At 45.4% G+C, this 20,542-nt stretch overlaps 1 protein-coding gene across 1 annotated transcript in view; it reads left to right on the top strand.

Moving 5' to 3' along the window:
• LOC121009551 (transmembrane protein 182-like) overlaps positions 1-15,206 on the top strand; it is a 56,974-nt gene extending 41,768 nt beyond the window's left edge. The window contains exons 4-5 of the mRNA XM_040442762.1: positions 948-1,085; positions 14,759-15,206. Coding sequence (XP_040298696.1) covers positions 948-1,085; positions 14,759-14,988 — 368 coding nt within the window. The 3' untranslated portion in view covers positions 14,989-15,206. The remainder of the gene's footprint in view (positions 1-947; positions 1,086-14,758) is intronic.
• The last annotated feature ends 5,336 nt before the right edge of the window (positions 15,207-20,542 follow it).

Genomic DNA, 20,542 nt, shown 5'->3' with positions numbered 1-20,542 from the left:
TCTATTGCTCCCTGTTATCAGCCATTTCAGGGGGGAGGATGACTGTAGGACAGGAGAATACAGTCTATTGTCCCCTGTTATCAGCCATTTCAGAGGAGAGGATGACTGTAGGACAGGAGAATACAGTCTATTGCCCCCTGTTATCAGCCATTTCAGGGGAGAGGATGACTGTAGGACAGGAGAATACAGTCTATTGCTCCCTGTTATCAGCCATTTCAGGGGAGAGGATGACTGTAGGACAGGAGAATACAGTCTATTGCCCCTTTATCAGCCATTTCAGGGGAGAGGATGACTGTAGGACAGGAGAATACAATCTATTGCCCGTTATTAGCCATTTCAGGGGAGAGGATGACTGTAGGACAGGAGAATACAGTCTATTGCTCCCTGTTATCGGCCATTTCAGGGAGAGGATGACTGTAGGACAGGAGAATACAGTCTATTGCTCCCTGTTATCAGCCATTTCAGGGGAGAGGATGACTGTAGGACAGGAGAATACAGTCTATTGCCCCCTGTTATCAGCCATTTCAGGGGAGAGGATGACTGTAGGACAGGAGAATACAGTCTATTGCCCCCTGTTATCAGCCATTTCAGGGGAGAGGATGACTGTAGGACAGGAGAATACAGTCTATTGCTCCCTGTTATCAGCCATTTCAGGGGAGAGGGTGACTGTAGGACAGGAGAATACAGTCTATTGCCCCCCGTTATCAGCCATTTCAGAGGAGATGATGACTGTAGGACAGGAGAATACAGTCTATTGCTCCCTGTTATCAGCCATTTCAGGGGAGAGGATGACTGTAGGACAGGAGAATACAGTCTATTGCCCCCTGTTATCAGCCATTTCAGGCTGGGGCTGACTGAGTCTATGGGGCCCTTTGACTTTAGCGTTCGCCCCTGGTGGGGAGTATAAGGCTTAGTGGTCATTAAATGTCATGGTCTTTGTTTTGCAGTGTACAGAGGCTTCTGGACGGCGTTAATCTTTGTCGGCATCGCTTCCAGTGTGGTGGGGGGTCTTCTGCTGGTCTGTGCAGTGCCCTTTGCGGAGGCTGGGCTCTATAGAATAGGAGGAGGATTCCTCATCACTGCTGGTAAGACACCAGGTCAGGTATTTACAGACTCTGACACCAAGTCTTATGTGCGAAGGGAAAACTGATCAATTTCCTCCTGAAGAAATCCTGTAATCTGTGAAGCCGGAGACGCCCGTGATCTGTCCTCGCCCGTGGGGCTATGTGTGGCAGATATCACAGCAGATATAAGGGAAATACTGCAGAGTCTCTAACGTCACACTGCAGACTATCGTGTAATCTTATGTCTTCTGCTTGCTGTCAGTGAATTAGAACACTCTGGATTCCATTCAGAGGCAGTAAACCTGTAGATATCTAGTCCTGCTCCCAGCTGAGGGTTTGTTACAGTGGTATGGAGTGTAGATAATAGGGGTAAGGCCTCTTTCACACTTGCGTTGTCCGGATCCGGCGTGTACTCCACTTGCCGGAATTACACTCCGGATCCGGAAAAACGCAAGTGTACTGAAAGCATTTGAAGACGGAACCGTCTTCAAAATGCTTTCAGTGTTACTATCGCACCCAGGACGCTATTAAAGTCCTGGTTGCCATAGTAGGAGCGGGGAGCGGGGGAGCGGTATACTTACAGTCCGTGCGGCTCCCGGGGCGCTCCAGAATGACGTCAGAGCGCCCCATGCGCATGGATGACGTGATCCATGTGATCACATGATCCATGCGCTTGGGGCGCCCTCACGTCACTCTGGAGCGCCCGGGGAGCCGCACGGACGGTAAGTACACTGCTCCCCCGCTCCCCGCTACACTTACCATGGCTGTCAGGACTTTAGCGTCCCGGCAGCCATGGTAACCACTCTGAAAAAGCTAAATGTCGGCTCCGGCAATGCGCCGAAACGACGTTTAGCTTAAGGCCGGATCCGGATCAATGCCTTCCAATGGGCATTAATTCCGGATCCGGCCTTGCGGCAAGTGTTCCGGATTTTTGGCCGGAGCAAAAAGCGCAGCATGCTGCGGTATTTTCTCCGGCCAACAAACGTTCCGTACCGGAACTGAAGACATCCTGATGCATCCTGAACGGATTACTCTCCATTCAGAATGCATTAGGATAATCCTGATCAGGATTCTTCCGGCATAGAGTCCCGACGACGGAACTCTATGCCGGAAGACAATAACGCAGGTGTGAAAGAGCCCTAAATTACAAAAACTAGCAATTTACACAGAGAAAGAGCCTAATTTATGACAGTGCTCCAACAGTCTGTGCCCCAGGTGTAAAGACTACTCCAGCCGCTGACGGGAATATTTTTCGCCAACTTTTACGCCACTACCAAGTGTGAAACGTGGCAAAAAAAAGTCACAAAAAGGCCCTTGCGACTTTTTTTTTAAGCCAAAAACTATGGTGAAGTTGTTTGTAAATGACCCCCAATGTTCTGTGAGCTAAACCCATGAACGGCTGTTTCACTGATCTCTCTGCCAGCTTGTTACAATGTATCAGTCTGGAGTCTAGAGCATTGTCTAGGCTGATACATTGGGGGTCATCTACAAAGTCAGTCTTTGTTTCCCTGCGCTGCTGAAGGATTTGACTCTGTCCGTCCGTGCGCCTGGGGTAAGATCTACTCCCGCTCCTGACTGATATTCCCTGATTGGAGTAGGTTTCACTCCTCTTTTACGCCTGTTTTATGTCAATTCTCCAGAGCAGAAATCCCTGCCACGGCTCCCGCTATGCCCTCGCTGCTCCTAAGTGGCAAAGGCGGTGTAAAAATGCCATTGCTACAAAAATATTGTTGCATGGGCATTTAAAAAGTCACAAAAAGGGCCAAAAACTGGCAGAAAAATGTTTGTAAATGACACTTATTGTATCTGCTTCTCAGCTGAGATGAGGACTAACTACGTACAGTTTACTGCCTCTGGTTGTAGACAAGAATGTTCTTATTCACTTACAGCTAGCAGAGATCTTGATGAAAAACCTTTCCAAACACAGCGATACACCCCAATATATAGCACCCACAGATTACAGGCGAGCAGAATAAATCCTCCAGAGCACAGACACTTTGCTGTCCCTGTAATGAACTGAGAGGCTTCCAGGACTCCTCGTCCGAAACTTCTCCGGGTGTTAGAAAACCATCTACTGTGCGGCGTCTGAATGTAATGCCACCTCAACACAGGAGGGGCTGATTGTACTTGGCAGCGTCCTGCTGGATGGCGCCAGGCGACATGACCCTCCTGAGTCTCCGCTCTGCAGACAAAGCGCTTAGAGGACGACCAGCGTCTGCAAGTGACTGCACCAGAAAGGAGATGGAGGGGGGCACAAACTTTATGTAGCTGCTCAACGACAATGTGAATCACAAAGGATAGGAGGTTTGATACCAGCAACCACATTACTGAACTCACAAACACATATGTAACTATGTAGGAAGTAAGAATGGAGCTCATATGGAACTATGTATGTGCAGTGGCGGGTTTTATGTGGCCCCCAACTCTACGTTGGGTCCTCTGGACAATGTTGAGGGGCTAGTAACCCAGGGTCTATGGCTCAACATACCCATCTCAGCATCTTCTTTTAGTCCCTATCTGCAGACTGGCAGAGTCTCTTCTACTAAGCACTGGGGAAGGAAGGAAGGAATGAATTTTGTTTTCTTCAGCCTAGGCACGAGGACACATTATTCCCACCATCAGGGTCTAAATGTGGGCATAGAAGTCTAGGGAAAGCTGGCAGGGATTTGTCAGGAGGTGACCTTTATCGCAGCTTCTTGCCTAGACACTTGTTTGTTTATTTTCTTTGTATCTTGTATCCTGTCCGCCGTGACATGGTCCCTATCTGCAGAATGGCAGAGTCTGTCCTACTATGCAACTGTATAGAGTTTCAATGCAAGTCCATGGGAATGACTAAGTAACTTTTCCAGACATAAACAAGTCTTCAGACATAAACCACATAGTTAAACCAGACAGTCAGGAGGTCAGTGTGTCTGAGTTTTTATCCAAATCTTTGTTAAGATAGAAAGTAATAAATTGTCTAAGTATTAGCATGACTGTGCATTAACCCTTTCCACATTGCAGTGTAGCTATAGTGTAATAGCAGTGCAAATGAACAGGATATATTACAATAAACACACTGGCGTAATGCCCATATAGGCAGACTACGCAGTTGCCATGGGGCCCCTGAATGTGAAGGGCCCGGCCAGGCTGAATGGCCCCGCCCCCTTTCCGACCTAAATGCGCAGCTCCCTTCCTCCTTGCCCCTGCAGCTGCCCGTCATCTGCCAAATTCCTCTGTTAGATGCTGAGCTTGTTAAAGGGGTTCTCCGGGAATTAAGAAAATGAAAATACCTAAATATTACTTTATTATAAATACATTCCCAAATACATTTCATTAGTTTTAATGGCTCATTTTGTCTGGGGAGCGATCATCAGGAGAAATAAAATGGCCGCCGTCCTATTAGTACACGCAAAACCTGTCCTAATCACACAGCAGGATACAGCCACATCCCCACCTCCTCTCCGTACTTCATGTCTCCTCATGAACTCCATTCCTACAGATATTTAGCTGAAGATCATATTAAACTGTATTCAGGACCATAACCCCTGATAAACTCCATGAGCTGTCGGGTCTGCACTGCCGGTATAGACGCAGCAGACAGTGAGCGCGGTGTATGACAACCTTCATGGCTGACCGCTGTGTCTGCTCCGCTGGCTGGGGCTAGGTGTGTAATATATGAGGAGCAAGGGCAGGGTTAGTAGGAGCGCTGGTGTGTTATATATACTGTATGCAGGGGCGGTGCTGGGGTCTCAAAAGATCCGGGGCCCAAGCCCCAATGAATATGCCCAATTCTCTAGGTTAACCCCCTGCCCCCCCCTCCCTGCATCCTCTAGCACTGAAGACATTTTCCTGTACTCGCTATACAACAGCACTTACCGCTCACATCCAGGGCCTCCAGGTGACGTCTCCTCCGATGTAGATCTTCTCATCATCTTCTCCATTCGGTCCAGACATCTTCTCTCAGCCGCCTCGTCTCTACGGAGTGTGACACACGGACATCTGAGCTTCTATCATCATCCCCCAACCTGGAGTCCGCACAGTGTTACCCTACTGTTCGCTGTGCCCCCCAATACCCCAAATACTGTCCTGAAGAAATAATAGTGCCCCCCATAGTAATAGTGCCCCCCATAGTAATAGTGCCCCCATAGTAATAGTGCTCCTCATAGTAACAGTGCCCCATAGTAATAGTGCCACCATTAGTAATAGTGCCCCCATACTAATAGTGCTTCTCATAGTAATAGTGCTCCTCATAGTAATAGTGCCCCCATAGTAATAGTGCTCCTCATAGTAATAGTGCCCCTATAGTAACAGTGCCCCCATAGTAACAGTGCCCCCATAGTAATAGTGCTCCCCATAGTAATAGTTCTCCCCATAGTAACAGTGCTCCTCATATTAATAGTGCCCCCATAGTAATAGTGCTCCCCATAGTAATAATGATCCTCATAGTAATAGTGCCCCCAATAGTAATAGTGCCCTCATAATAATAGTGCTCCTCATAGTAATAGTGCTACTCATGGTCCCACCAATACTAATTCCCTTCTAGAATGCCCCAACAGTGATAATGATCCTCAAGAGCGCCCCCATTAGTAGAAGAGCCTTCAGTATTAATAATGCCCTCACAGACCCCCCAGTAGTAATAAGACCCCCATAGTAATAGTGCTCCTCATAGTAACAGTGCCCCCATAGTAACAGTGCTCCCCATAGTAACAGTGCTCCCCATAGTAACAGTGCTCCTCATATTAATAGTGCCCCCATAGTAACAGTGCTCCCCATAGTAATAGTTCTCCCCATAGTAACAGTGCTCCTCATATTAATAGTGCCCCCATAGTAATAGTGCTCCCTATAGTAATAGTGCCCCCATAGTAATAGTGCTCCCCATAGTAATAGTGCCCCCATAGTAATAGTGCTCCTTATAGTAATAGTGCCCCCATAGTAATAGTGCTCCCCATAGTAATAATGATCCTCATAGTAATAGTGCCCCCCATAGTAATAGTGCCCTCATAGTAATAGTGCTCCTCATAGTAATAGTGCTCCTCATAGTAATAGTGTCCCCCATAGTAATAGTGCCCCCCATAGTAATAGTGCTCCTTATAGTAATAGGGCTCCTCATAGTAATAGTGCTCCTCATAGTAATAGTGATCCTCATAGTAATAGTGCCCCCATAGTAATAGTGCTCCCCATAGTAATAGTGCTCTTCATAGTAATAGTGCCCCCAATAGTAATAGTGCCCCCAATAGTAATAGTGCTCCCCATAGTAATAGTGCCCCCATAGTAATAGTGCTCCTCATAGTAATAGTGCTACTCATAGTCCCACCAATACTAATTCCCTTCTAGAATGCCCCAACAGTGATAATGATCCTCAAGAGCGCCCCCATTAGTAGAAGAGCCTTCAGTATTAATAATGCCCTCACAGACCCATCAGTAGTAATAAGGCCCCCATAGTAATAGTGCTCCTCATAGTAATAGTGCCCCCATAGTAATAGTGCTCCCATAGTAATAATGATCCTCATAGTAATAGTGCCCCTCATAGTAATAGTGCCCTCATAGTAATAGTGCTCCTCATAGTAATAGTGCTCCTCATAGTAATAGTGCTCCTCATAGTAATAGTGTCCCCATAGTAATAGTGCCCCCCATAGTAATAGTGCTCCTTATAGTAATAGGGCTCCTCATAGTAATAGTGATCCTCATAGTAATAGTGCCCCCATAGTAATAGTGCTCCTCATAGTAACAGTGCCCCATAGTAATAGTGCCACCATTAGTAATAGTGCCCCCATACTAATAGTGCTTCTCATAGTAATAGTGCTCCTCATAGTAATAGTGCCCCCATAGTAATAGTGCTCCCCATAGTAATAATGATCCTCATAGTAATAGTGCCACCCATAGTAATAGTGCCCTCATAATAATAGTAATAGTGCTACTCATGGTCCCACCAATACTAATTCCCTTCTAGAATGCCCCAACAGTGATAATGATCCTCAAGAGTGCCCCCATTAGTAGAAGAGCCTTCAGTATTAATAATGCCCTCACAGACCCCCCAGTAGTAATAAGACCCCCATAGTAATAGTGCTCCTCATAGTAATAGTGCCCCCATAGTAACAGTGCCCCCATAGTAACAGTGCTCCCCATAGTAATAGTTCTCCCCATAGTAACAGTGCTCCTTAATATTAATAGTGCCCCCATAGTAACAGTGCCCCCATAGTAACAGTGCTCCCCATAGTAATAGTTCTCCCCATAGTAACAGTGCTCCTCATATTAATAGTGCCCCCATAGTAATAGTGCTCCGCATAGTAATAGTGCCCCCATAGTAATAGTGCTCCTTATAGTAATAGTGCCCCCATAGTAATAGTGCTCCCCATAGTAATAATGATCCTCATAGTAATAGTGCCCCCATAGTAATAGTGCCCTCATAGTAATAGTGCTCCGCATAGTAATAGTGCTCCTCTTAGTAATAGTGTCCCCATAGTAATAGTGCCCCCCATAGTAATAGTGCCCCCCATAGTAATAGTGCTCCTTATAGTAATAGGGCTCCTCATAGTAATAGTGCTCCTCATAGTAATAGTGATCCTCATAGTAATAGTGCCCCCATAGTAATAGTGCTCCCCATAGTAATAGTGCTCCCCATAGTAATAGTGCTCCCCATAGTAATAGTGCTCTTCATAGTAATAGTGCCCCCAATAGTAATAGTGCCCCCAATAGTAATAGTGCTCCTCATAGTAATAGTGCTACTCATAGTCCCACCAATACTAATTCCCTTCTAGAATGCCCCAACAGTGATAATGATCCTCAAAAGCGCCCCCATTAGTAGAAGAGCCTTCAGTTTTAATAATGCCCTCACAGACCCCCCAGTAGTAATAAGGCCCCCATAGTGCTCTTACTAGAAATAAGGTGGATCTATACGTCCTTCCTATAGAGACCCCAGTAGTAATAAGAACACCTACAGTGCCCCCAGTATTTATATCGCCCCCTATTGTTATAATGCACGCCCTGAAGTGCCCCCAGTATTTATAATGTCCCCTGTAGTTATATTCCTCCCTTTACTGTCCTCAGAAACTATGATTCCTCAGCCCCTCCACCATACAGTCCCATGTAAATAACAGTATTTCCCTCCCTCTGCCGCCGAGTCTCGTCTAAATAACATTCCTCTCTATCTACAGCCCCCTCCAAAATACAGTCCCATGTAAATAACATCACCTTCTCCCCATACAGTCCCATGTAAATAACTAGAGTTGAACGAAGCAAGCTTTGGATGCTTTAGCTGAAGTCGTTCAAGACTTCATTCCAATGATCCGTCTCCGTACAGTATTAGAATGTATGGGCTCCGATGAGCTGAAGTCAGTTATTCACGAAGTCGCGCGTCACTTGCTTGAATGACTTCAGTAGTTGATAGAAAACCACTTCAAAACTTGGAACCAAACTCTAGTTCAGTTCTAAGGTATCGGTCGGAACCAAAGCCCAGTTCGGTTCTAAGTTTTGAAGTGATTTTCCAGAACCCTAACCCAATCAACTACTGAAGTTATTCAAGGAAGTGACGCGCGACTTCATGAATTAGAGTACTTTCACACTAGCGGCAGGGGACCCCAGCAGGCTGTTCTGTCGGGTGAACAGCCCGTCGGATCCGTCCTGCCGCTAGTTCACGTGTGCCCCCGGACCGCCGCTCCGTCCCCATTGACTATAATGGGGGCAGGGGCGGAGTTCCGGCGGCAGCACGCAGCGCGCGCCAAGAGGCGGCCGGACTAAAAGTACTGCATCTGCAGTCTGGCTGCCTCTCGAGGTGCGCTGCGTGCTGCGCCGAAACTCCGCCCCTGCCCCCATTATAGTCAATGGGGACGGAGCGGCGGTCCGGGGGCACACGTGAACTAGCGGCAGGACGGATCCGACGGGTAGTTCACCCGACAGAACAGCCTGCTGGAGTCCCCTGCCACTAGTGTGAAAGTATCCTAACTGACTTCAGCTCATCAGAGCCCATACATTCTAGTACTGTATGGGGACGGATCTCGGCACGGCAGTATTATAACTCTATAAATAACATCCCTCCCTTCAGCCCTAACATACAGTCCCAGTTAAATAACCACAACTCCCAGCATTGCTCTGCCTCTCCCCTCACTTACCTCTCCTCATGTACAGACCTCACCACAGCTTCTTCCCCAGGACTTCTTCTCCTCCTCTCCTGCACTGGTCACATGATGGTGACATCATCACAGGTCCTTCTCAGCCACTGCCTTCAGCACTGATCACATGACTATGATGTCATCACAGGTCCTTCAGCTCCTACAGTGCATTCGATTCAATTGTATTGTCGTCCTGAGGACTTAGAGTTGTATCTGTTTGGCAGGCAGGACATTGGGGGCCCTGGACAGCACATCAGGGGCCCATACAGGACACTGGTCACTGCTTACTCGCCACACAGCAGCCTCTGACGGGGGATTCAGTCCTTGCCCCTCACTGCCCCATTACAAATATCTAATAACTTGTTTTCACACCTAAACTCCGGAATATTTCCAGATTATCAGGTCCGGAGATTTACCAGCGTTGGCCTTTCACACATGTAGATAACACCCCGGGAACGTCCGGCACGGCCCCTGTGATTATCTGGGACATGTGCCGCTGTTTTCACGTAGTTAGTACTAATACTCTGGGTAATGTCTGGGTCGGGTATTACAGATGTGCGCGTTCACATATACACCCCCTCCGGGAAAACGGCACAAAATGTCAGGATTCCACTGTAAGTGTGAATGGGGCCTTACTCAATTAATGGGGAGGGGCTCAAGTCCGAGTTTTGCTACGGGGCCCCATGATTCAGCAATAAGAAACGGCACAAATCCCCGTGCAAGTTAACCCTTCATAGTGCAAGGTAGGCAGCTGACGGCTTTATATAGTAGCAATAAGGGCAAATGTCCATGGTCCAATGTACCCCTGTTCTGGGGTCCTACATCGGAACTAACAGTGAAGATCTGGATGTGACTAGAGTAACACATATGTAACTATCTAGGAAGTAAGAATGGAGCTTTGGATGTGACTAGAGTAGCAGTTACCCTTTGATCTGAGATATTTGATGTAACGTCTCAGAGTGGCTGATAAGAGGCAGCAATCAGAGACATATACATTGTAGATGCTTTAAAGGGGTTTCCGGAGACTTATATACTGATGACCTGTCCTCTGGGGGCAAAATAAAAGCCCTCCCCTCCTCCATTTGATGGCGCCGCGGGGAGCGCTCACTGCTGACTGGATGTACAGGACCGGCGCTCCAGCGGGATGACGTCTCCCAGGTCGTATCCGGAGCTTCCAATGAGCAGCGAGCGTTCACAGCGACGCCATCAAATGGAGGAGGGGAGGGCGTATTTGTTCTTTGCACAGAGAAGGGGGAACTAATTGGGGCATTACTATTACTGGAGGCACTAATTGGGGCATTACTATTACTGGAGGCACTAATTGGGGCATTACTATTACTGGAGGCACTAATTGGGGCATTACTATTACTGGAGGCACTAATTGGGGCATTACTATTACTGGAAGCACTAATGGGGCATTACTATTACTGGGGGGCACTAATGAGGGCATTACTATTACTGGAGGCACTAATGGGGCATTACTATTACTGGAGGCACTAATTGGGGCATTACTATTACTGGAGGCACTAATTGGGGCATTACTATTACTGGAGGCACTAATTGGGGCATTACTATTACTGGAGGCACTAATGGGGGCATTACTATTACTGGAGGCACTAATTGGGGCATTACTATTACTGGAGGCACTAATTGGGGCATTACTATTACTGGAGGCACTAATTGGGGCATTACTATTACTGGAGGCACTAATTGGGGCATTACTATTACTGGAGGCACTAATTGGGGCATTACTATTACTGGAGGCACTAATGGGGCATTACTATTACTGGGGGGCACTAATGAGGGCATTACTATTACTGGAGGCACTAATGGGGCATTACTATTACTGGGGGGCACTAATGGGGGCATTACTATTACTGGAGGCACTAATAGGGGCATTACTATTACTGGGGGGCGCTAATGGGGGCATTACTATTAGTGAGGGGCACTAATGGGGCATTGCTATTACTGGGGGGCACTAATGGGGCATTACTATTACTGGGGGGCACTAATGGGGGCATTACTATTATTGGAGGCACTAATGGGGCATTACTATTACTTGGGGGCACAAATGTGGGCATTACTATTACTGGAGGCACTAATCGGAGCATTTCTATTACTGGAGGCAATAATGGGGGCATTACTATTACTGGGGGCGCTAATAGGGGCATTACTATTACTGGAGGCAATAATGGGGGCATTACTATTACTGGATGTAATTATGGGGGCATTTGCTATTACTGGGGGCACTAATAGTGGCATTACTATCACTGGGGGGGAAATAATGGGGGCATTACTATTCCTGGGGGGCACTAATAAGGGCATCACTATTACTGGAGGCACTAATGTGGGCATTACTATTACTGGGCGGCACTAATGTGGGCATTACTATTATTGGGGGCACTAATGGGGGCATTACTATTAGTGGAGGCACTAATGGGGGCATTAATATTACTGGAGGCACTAATGGGGGCATTACTATTACTGGAGGCACTAATTGGGGCATTACTATTACTGGAGGCACTAATTGGGGCATTACTATTACTGGAGGCACTAATTGGGGCATTACTATTACTGGAGGCACTAATTGGGGCATTACTATTACTGGAGGCACTAATGGGGGCATTACTATTACTGGAGGCACTAATTGGGGCATTACTATTACTGGAGGCACTAATTGGGGCATTACTATTACTGGAGGCACTAATTGGGGCATTACTATTACTGGAGGCACTAATGGGGGCATTACTATTACTGGAGGCACTAATTAGGGGATTACTATTACTGGAGGCACTAATTGGGGCATTACTATTACTGGAGGCACTAATTGGGGCATTACTATTACTGGAAGCACTAATTGGGGCATTACTATTACTGGAGGCACTAATTGGGGCATTACTATTACTGGAGGCACTAATTGGGGCATTACTATTACTGGAGGCACTAATTGGGGCATTACTATTACTGGAGGCACTAATTGGGGCATTACTATTACTGGAGGCACTAATTGGGGCATTACTATTACTGGAGGCACTAATGGGGCATTACTATTACTGGGGGGCACTAATGAGGGCATTACTATTACTGGAGGCACTAATGGGGCATTACTATTACTGGAGGCACTAATTGGGGCATTACTATAACTGGAGGCACTAATTGGGGCATTACTATTACTGGAGGCACTAATGGGGGCATTACTATTACTGGAGGCACTAATTGGGGCATTACTATTACTGGAGGCACTAATTGGGGCATTACTTTTACTGGAGGCACTAATTGGGGCATTACTATTACTGGAGGCACTAATTGGGGCATTACTATTACTGGAGGCACTAATTGGGGCATTACTATTACTGGGGGGCACTAATGAGGGCATTACTATTACTGGAGGCACTAATGGGGCATTACTATTACTGGGGGGCACTAATGGGGGCATTACTATTACTGGAGGCACTAATAGGGGCATTACTATTACTGGGGGGCGCTAATGGGGGCATTACTATTAGTGAGGGGCACTAATGGGGCATTGCTATTACTGGGGGGCACTAATGGGGCATTGCTATTACTGGGGGGCACTAATGGGGCATTACTATTACTGGGGGGCACTAATGGGGGCATTACTATTATTGGAGGCACTAATGGAGCATTACTATTACTGGGGGGGCACTAATGTGGGCATTACTATTACTGGAGGCACTAATGGGAGCATTTCTATTACTGGAGGCAATAATGGGGGCATTACTATTACTGGGGGCGCTAATAGGGGCATTACTATTACTGGAGGCAATAATGGGGGCATTACTATTACTGGATGTAATTATGGGGGCATTTGCTATTACTGGGGGCACTAATAGTGGCATTACTATTACTGGGGGGGGAAATAATGGGGGCATTACTATTCCTGGGGGGCACTAATAAGGGCATCACTATTACTGGAGGCACTAATGTGGGCATTACTATTACTGGGCGGCACTAATGTGGGCATTACTATTATTGGGGGCACTAATGGGGGCATTACTATTATTGGAGGCACTAATGGGCGCATTAATATTACTGGGTGGCGCTAATGGGGGCATTACTATTACTGAGGGGCATTAATTGTGGCATTAATATTGGGGAGCACTAATGGGGACACTATGAATTCTGGGGGGCACTAATGGAAGCATTATTAATTCTGGAGGGCACTACTGGGGACATTACTATTACTGGGGGGCACTAATGGGGGCAATACTATTATTGGGGGCACTTATGGGGGCATTACCACCATTACTGGGGGCACTAATAGGGGCATTACTATTACGGGGGGGGGGGCATTATGCAATGAGCAGGATACGGGTATACGCCGACACCAAACTAAGCAATGGCTGGGTCAGGTGTAGATGATAGTCTATGTTTTGTTCGTGCGCAGGAAACTATCACAGGGTCCTGAAGTTCAAACTTTTCTTTACTGAAGATAACTGGTATCCAAGCAGAATACAGCTTTGGTCTTTGGTCCCAGCAGGTTTTGGCAATGGTTGGCAGGAATAAATCTTCTGCACTATAAATCTGGAGCTTGCAGGATAAGACGTCTGCTTAGTGGCTCTATAACTGTGGAAGGAATTTATCTTCTGCGCTTCTCTATATCTTCTGCTTGGTGGGGACTGACTAGCTGAGGAGAAATATGGCTTCTCCTAGGTCTCTGGACTTTACTCACAGATATATTGTCAGGGGATGCTTTCGTCCTGGAACTCTGGAGGTTGTCTGCTTTCTTGTCATCCAGCTGAGGCTGCAGGGCTCAGACTGGGAATATGATCACTGTTTCAGCCAAGACAAGATCCTGGCTTTCTTCCCTATACAGGGGGACTCCTTACACACACACCCTACCCCTAGCAGGGGGCGTGCTACACTGAACCTAACTTCCTTCTCCACCCAAGGTGCAGGATGTAGGAACAGCCCACACCTCCACAGAGGGGGAGCTAAGCTGGAATGAACCATTGCAGCCTAGATGTACTAAACTGTAACTAGTTCCTTCCCAATCCATTGCTGCCACCTGCTGGTGAACATGGAAAATTACAAGAAAATATACATTTAACATAGTTTTAAATGCACAGTTGTGAAAACATGAGCAAAATCATATCAGATGACAAGGTAAAGGCTCTTAACAGATAGTAGCGGGGTAGAGGCGTGTAGTAACACAAATCCGGGGTGTTACATTTTCTATTACTGGGGGGGCACTAACGGGGCATTACTATTACTGGGGGCACTAATGGGAGCATTAAATTTACTGGGAGGCTCTAATGGGGGCATTATTAATTCTGGAGGGCACTAATTGGGGCATTACTATTACCGGGGCACTAATGGGGGGCATTATCCATTCTGGGGGGCTCTAATGGAGGCTTTAATATTACTGGGGGCACTAACGGGGACATTATTAATACTGGGTGCCACATTGTGAAAACCCTAGTGTCGGACCCCCGATCAGATATTGATATATCCAGAGGATAGGTCATCACTTAAAAAAATCCTGGAAAACCCTTTTAAGTAATTGACATACTGTTAAGTGGAGGAGGTGATGACCGCTGTGTGCTCTCCCACAATGCACTGCAGCCTGTCTTGTCCTTGCAGGGGTGCTGCTGGCCTGCCTTATCGCCCTCTTTGCCGTATGGAAGGAGTTCGCTGTTGACCTGGAGAAATACATCTTGTTAGAGAGAAGCCAGAGCTGCCCCCCGGACAGCCACGTCCACATCTATTATGGATGGTCGTTCATATTCGCAGCAGCCGGGGTCCCACTGGTCCTGCTCTCTGGGGTTCTGTTCCATTGTATCAGCCGCAGCCTCTGCCTACAGGAGAAGTGAATGGAGGGACTGAAGATTCCTTATCATGAACTTAAAGCTGCCGACATTTGTCATGTGGTCTGCCGCTGCCTCCTATAATAAGGGACCCCCTCCTCTGCCGGAGACACACACGCATGTGACCTGTTCGGTGGTTGGAGAGGTAGGATGGTGGTATATTCCTGCTTGTGATTCCTACGGCTCAAATTTCCTACAAATATTTTCAATAAAATGTTGTGAAACAAAATGACTGGACAATTTATGATGAGCACTGTATGCATTATCTGAGCACTGTATGCATTATCTGAGCACTGTATGCATTATCTGGTCGCTGTATGGATTATCTGGTCGCTGTATGCATTATCTAGTCACTGTATGCATTATCTGGTCGCTGTATGCATTATCTGAGCACTGTATGCATTATCTGCTCGCTGTATGCATTATCTGAGCACTGTATGCATTATCTAGTCGCTGTATGCATTATCTGGTCGCTGTATGCATTATCTAGTCGCTGTATGCATTATCTGAGCACTGTATGCATTATCTGAGCACTGTATGCATTATCTGAGCACTGTATGCATTATCTAGTCACTGTATGCATTATCTGGTCGCTGTATGTATTATCTAGTCGCTGTATGCATTATCTGAGCACTGTATGCATTATCTGGTCGCTGTATGCATTATCTAGTCGCTGTATGCATTATCTGAGCACTGTATGCATTATCTGAGCACTGTATGCATTATCTGAGCACTGTATGCATTATCTGAGCACTGTATGCATTATCTGGTCGCTGTATGTATTATCTGGTCACTGTATGCATTATCTGAGCACTGTATGCATTATCTGGTCACTGTATGCATTATCTGGTCGCTGTATGCATTATCTAGTCGCTGTATGCATTATCTGAGCACTGTATGCATTATCTGGTCGCTGTATGTATTATCTGAGCACTGTATGCATTATCTGGTCGCTGTATGTATTATCTGGTCACTGTATGCATTATCTGGTCGCTGTATGTATTATCTGGTCACTGTATGCATTATCTGGTCGCTGTATGTATTATCTGGTCGCTGTATGCATTATCTGGTCACTGTATGCATTATCTGGTCGCTGTATGTATTATCTGAGCACTGTATGGATTATCTGGTCGCTGTATGCATTATCTGGTCACTGTATGTATTATCTGGTCGCTGTATGCATTATCTGGTCACTGTATGCATTATCTGGTCGCTGTATGTATTATCTGAGCACTGTATGCATTATCTGGTCGCTGTATGCATTATCTGGTCGCTGTATGCATTATCTAGTCACTGTATGCATTATCTGGTCGCTGTATGCATTATCTAGTCGCTGTATGCATTATCTGAGCACTGTATGCATTATCTGGTCGCTGTATGCATTATCTAGTCGCTGTATGCATTATCTGAGCACTGTATGCATTATCTGGTCGCTGTATGTATTATCTGAGCACTGTATGCATTATCTGGTCGCTGTATGTATTATCTGGTCACTGTATGGATTATCTGGTCACTGTATGCATTATCTGAGCACTGTATGCATTATCTGAGCACTGTATGCATTATCTGAGCACTGTATGCATTATCTGGTCGCTGTATGTATTATCTGGTCGCTGTATGGATTATCTGGTCACTGTATGTATTATCTGGTCGCTGTATGGATTATCTGGTCACTGTATGCATTATCTGAGCACTGTATGCATTATCTGGTCGCTGTATGCATTATCTAGTCGCTGTATGCATTATCTGAGCACTGTATGCATTATCTGGTCGCTGTATGCATTATCTAGTCGCTGTATGCATTATCTGAGCACTGTATGCATTATCTGGTCGCTGTATGTATTATCTGAGCACTGTATGCATTATCTGGTCGCTGTATGTATTATCTGGTCACTGTATGGATTATCTGGTCACTGTATGCATTATCTGAGCACTGTATGCATTATCTGAGCACTGTATGCATTATCTGAGCACTGTATGCATTATCTGGTCGCTGTATGCATTATCTAGTCACTGTATGCATTATCTGGTCGCTGTATGTATTATCTGGTCACTGTATGCATTATCTAGTCTCTGTATGCATTATCTGAGCACTGTATGCATTATCTGGTCGCTGTATGCATTATCTAGTCGCTGTATGCATTATCTGAGCACTGTATGCATTATCTGGTCGCTGTATGTATTATCTGAGCACTGTATGCATTATCTGAGCACTGTATGCATTATCTGGTCGCTGTATGTATTATCTGAGCACTGTATGCATTATCTAGTCGCTGTATGCATTATCTGAGCACTGTATGCATTATCTGAGCACTGTATGCATTATCTGGTCGCTGTATGTATTATCTGGTCGCTGTATGCATTATCTAGTCACTGTATGCATTATCTGGTCGCTGTATGCATTATCTAGTCGCTGTATGCATTATCTGAGCACTGTATGCATTATCTGGTCGCTGTATGCATTATCTAGTAGCTGTATGCATTATCTGAGCACTGTATGCATTATCTGGTCGCTGTATGTATTATCTGAGCACTGTATGCATTATCTGGTCGCTGTATGTATTATCTGGTCACTGTATGTATTATCTGGTCGCTGTATGGATTATCTGAGCACTGTATGCATTATCTGAGCACTGTATGCATTATCTGAGCACTGTATGCATTATCTGAGCACTGTATGGATTATCTGGTCGCTGTATGCATTATCTGAGCACTGTATGTATTATCTGGTCGCTGTATGCATTATCTGGTCACTGTATGCATTATCTGAGCACTGTATGCATTATCTGAGCACTGTATGCATTATCTGAGCACTGTATGCATTATCTGGTCGCTGTATGCATTATCTGAGCACTGTATGCATTATCTGAGCACTGTATGCATTATCTGAGCACTGTATGGATTATCTGGTCGCTGTATGGATTATCTGAGCACTGTATGGATTATCTGGTCGCTGTATGCATTATCTGAGCACTGTATGCATTATCTGGTCGCTGTATGGATTATCTGAGCACTGTATGCATTATCTGAGCACTGTATGCATTATCTGGGCACTGTATGTATTATCTGGTCACTGTATGTATTATCTGGTCGCTGTATGCATTATCTGGTCACTGTATGCATTATCTGGTCGCTGTATGTATTATCTGATCGCTGTATGCATTATCTGGTCACTGTATGCATTATCTGGTCGCTGTATGTATTATCTGGTCACTGTATGGATTATCTGGTCGCTGTATGCATTATCTGGTCACTGTATGCATTATCTGAGCACTGTATGCATTATCTGGTCGCTGTATGTATTATCTGATCGCTGTATGCATTACCTGGTCACTGTATGCATTATCTGGTCACTGTATGCATTATCTGGTCGCTGTATGTATTATCTGGTCACTGTATGGATTATCTGGTCACTGTATGCATTATCTGGTCGCTGTATGCATTATCTGGTCACTGTGTGCATTATCTGGGCGCTGTATCCATTATCTGATCGCTGTATGTATTATCTGGTCGCTGTATGTATTATCTGATCGCTGTATGCATTATCTGGTCACTGTATGCATTATCTGGGCACTGTATGTATTATCTGGTCACTGTATGGATTATCTGGTCGCTGTATGCATTATCTGGTCACTGTATGCATTATCTGGTCGCTGTATGTATTATCCGATCGCTGTATGGATTATCTGAGCACTGTATGCATTATCTGAGCACTGTGTGCATTATCTGGGCGCTGTATGCATTATCTGATCGCTGTATGTATTATCTGGTCGCTGTATGTATTATCTGGTCGCTGTATGCATTATCTGAGCACTGTATGCATTATCTGGTCGCTGTATGGATTATCTGAGCACTGTATGCATTATCTGAGCACGGTATGCATTATCTGGGCACTGTATGTATTATCTGGTCACTGTATGTATTATCTGGTCGCTGTATGCATTATCTGGTCACTGTATGCATTATCTAGTCGCTGTATGCATTATCTGAGCACTGTATGCATTATCTGGTCGCTGTATGCATTATCTAGTAGCTGTATGCATTATCTGAGCACTGTATGCATTATCTGGTCGCTGTATGTATTATCTGAGCACTGTATGCATTATCTGGTCGCTGTATGTATTATCTGATCGCTGTATGCATTATCTGGTCACTGTATGCATTATCTGGTCGCTGTATGTATTATCTGGTCACTGTATGGATTATCTGGTCGCTGTATGCATTACCTGGTCACTGTATGCATTATCTGGTCACTGTATGCATTATCTGGTCGCTGTATGTATTATCTGATCGCTGTATGCATTATCTGGTCGCTGTATGCATTATCTGGTCACTGTGTGCATTATCTGGGCGCTGTATCCATTATCTGATCGCTGTATGTATTATCTGGTCGCTGTATGTATTATCTGATCGCTGTATGCATTATCTGGTCACTGTATGCATTATCTGGGCACTGTATGTATTATCTGGTCACTGTATGGATTATCTGGTCGCTGTATGCATTATCTGGTCACTGTATGCATTATCTGGTCGCTGTATGTATTATCTGATCGCTGTATGTATTATCTGGTCGCTGTATGCATTATCTGGTCACTGTATGCATTATCTGGTCGCTGTATGTATTATCTGGTCACTGTATGGATTATCTGGTCGCTGTATGCATTATCTGGTCACTGTATGCATTATCTGGTCACTGTATGGATTATCTGGTCGCTGTATGCATTATCTGGTCACTGTATGCATTATCTGGTCGCTGTATGTATTATCTGGTCGCTGTATGTATTATCTGGACGCTGTATGCATTATCTGAGCACTGTATGCATTATCTGGTCACTGTATGCATTATCTGGTCGCTGTATGCATTATCTGAGCACTGTATGCATTATCTGAGCACTGTATGCATTATCTGCTCGCTGTATGTATTATCTGGTCACTGTATGCATTATCTGAGCACTGTATGCATTATCTGAGCACTGTATGCATTGTCTGAGCACTGTATGGATTATCTGAGCACTGTATGCATTATCTGGTCGCTGTATGCATTATCTGGTCGCTGTATGTATTATCTGACCACTGTATGCATTATCTGGTAGCTGTATGCATTATCTGAGCACTGTATGCATTATCTGCTCGCTGTATGTATTATCTGGTCACTGTATGCATTATCTGGTCGCTGTATGTATTATCTGGTCACTGTATGCATTATCTGAGCACTGTATGCATTATCTGAGCACTGTATGCATTGTCTGAGCACTGTATGGATTATCTGAGCACTGTATGCATTATCTGGTCGCTGTATGCATTATCTGGTCGCTGTATGTATTATCTGACCACTGTATGCATTATCTGGTCGCTGTATTCATTATCTGGTCACTGTATGCATTATCTGAGCACTGTATGGATTATCTGAGCACTGTATGGATTATCTGAGCACTGTATGCATTATCTGGTCGCTGTATGCATTATCTTGGCACTGTATGCATTATCTGAGCACTGTATGGATTATCTGGGCAGTGTATGGATTATCTGGTCGCTGTATGCATTATCTGAGCGCTGTATG

Source organism: Bufo bufo, chromosome 8 (assembly GCF_905171765.1).
Source record: "Bufo bufo chromosome 8, aBufBuf1.1, whole genome shotgun sequence".
Lineage (NCBI taxonomy): Eukaryota > Metazoa > Chordata > Amphibia > Anura > Bufonidae > Bufo > Bufo bufo.
The sequence above is the reverse complement of the archived record's forward strand: the minus strand, read 5'-3'. Positions and strand labels throughout refer to the sequence as shown.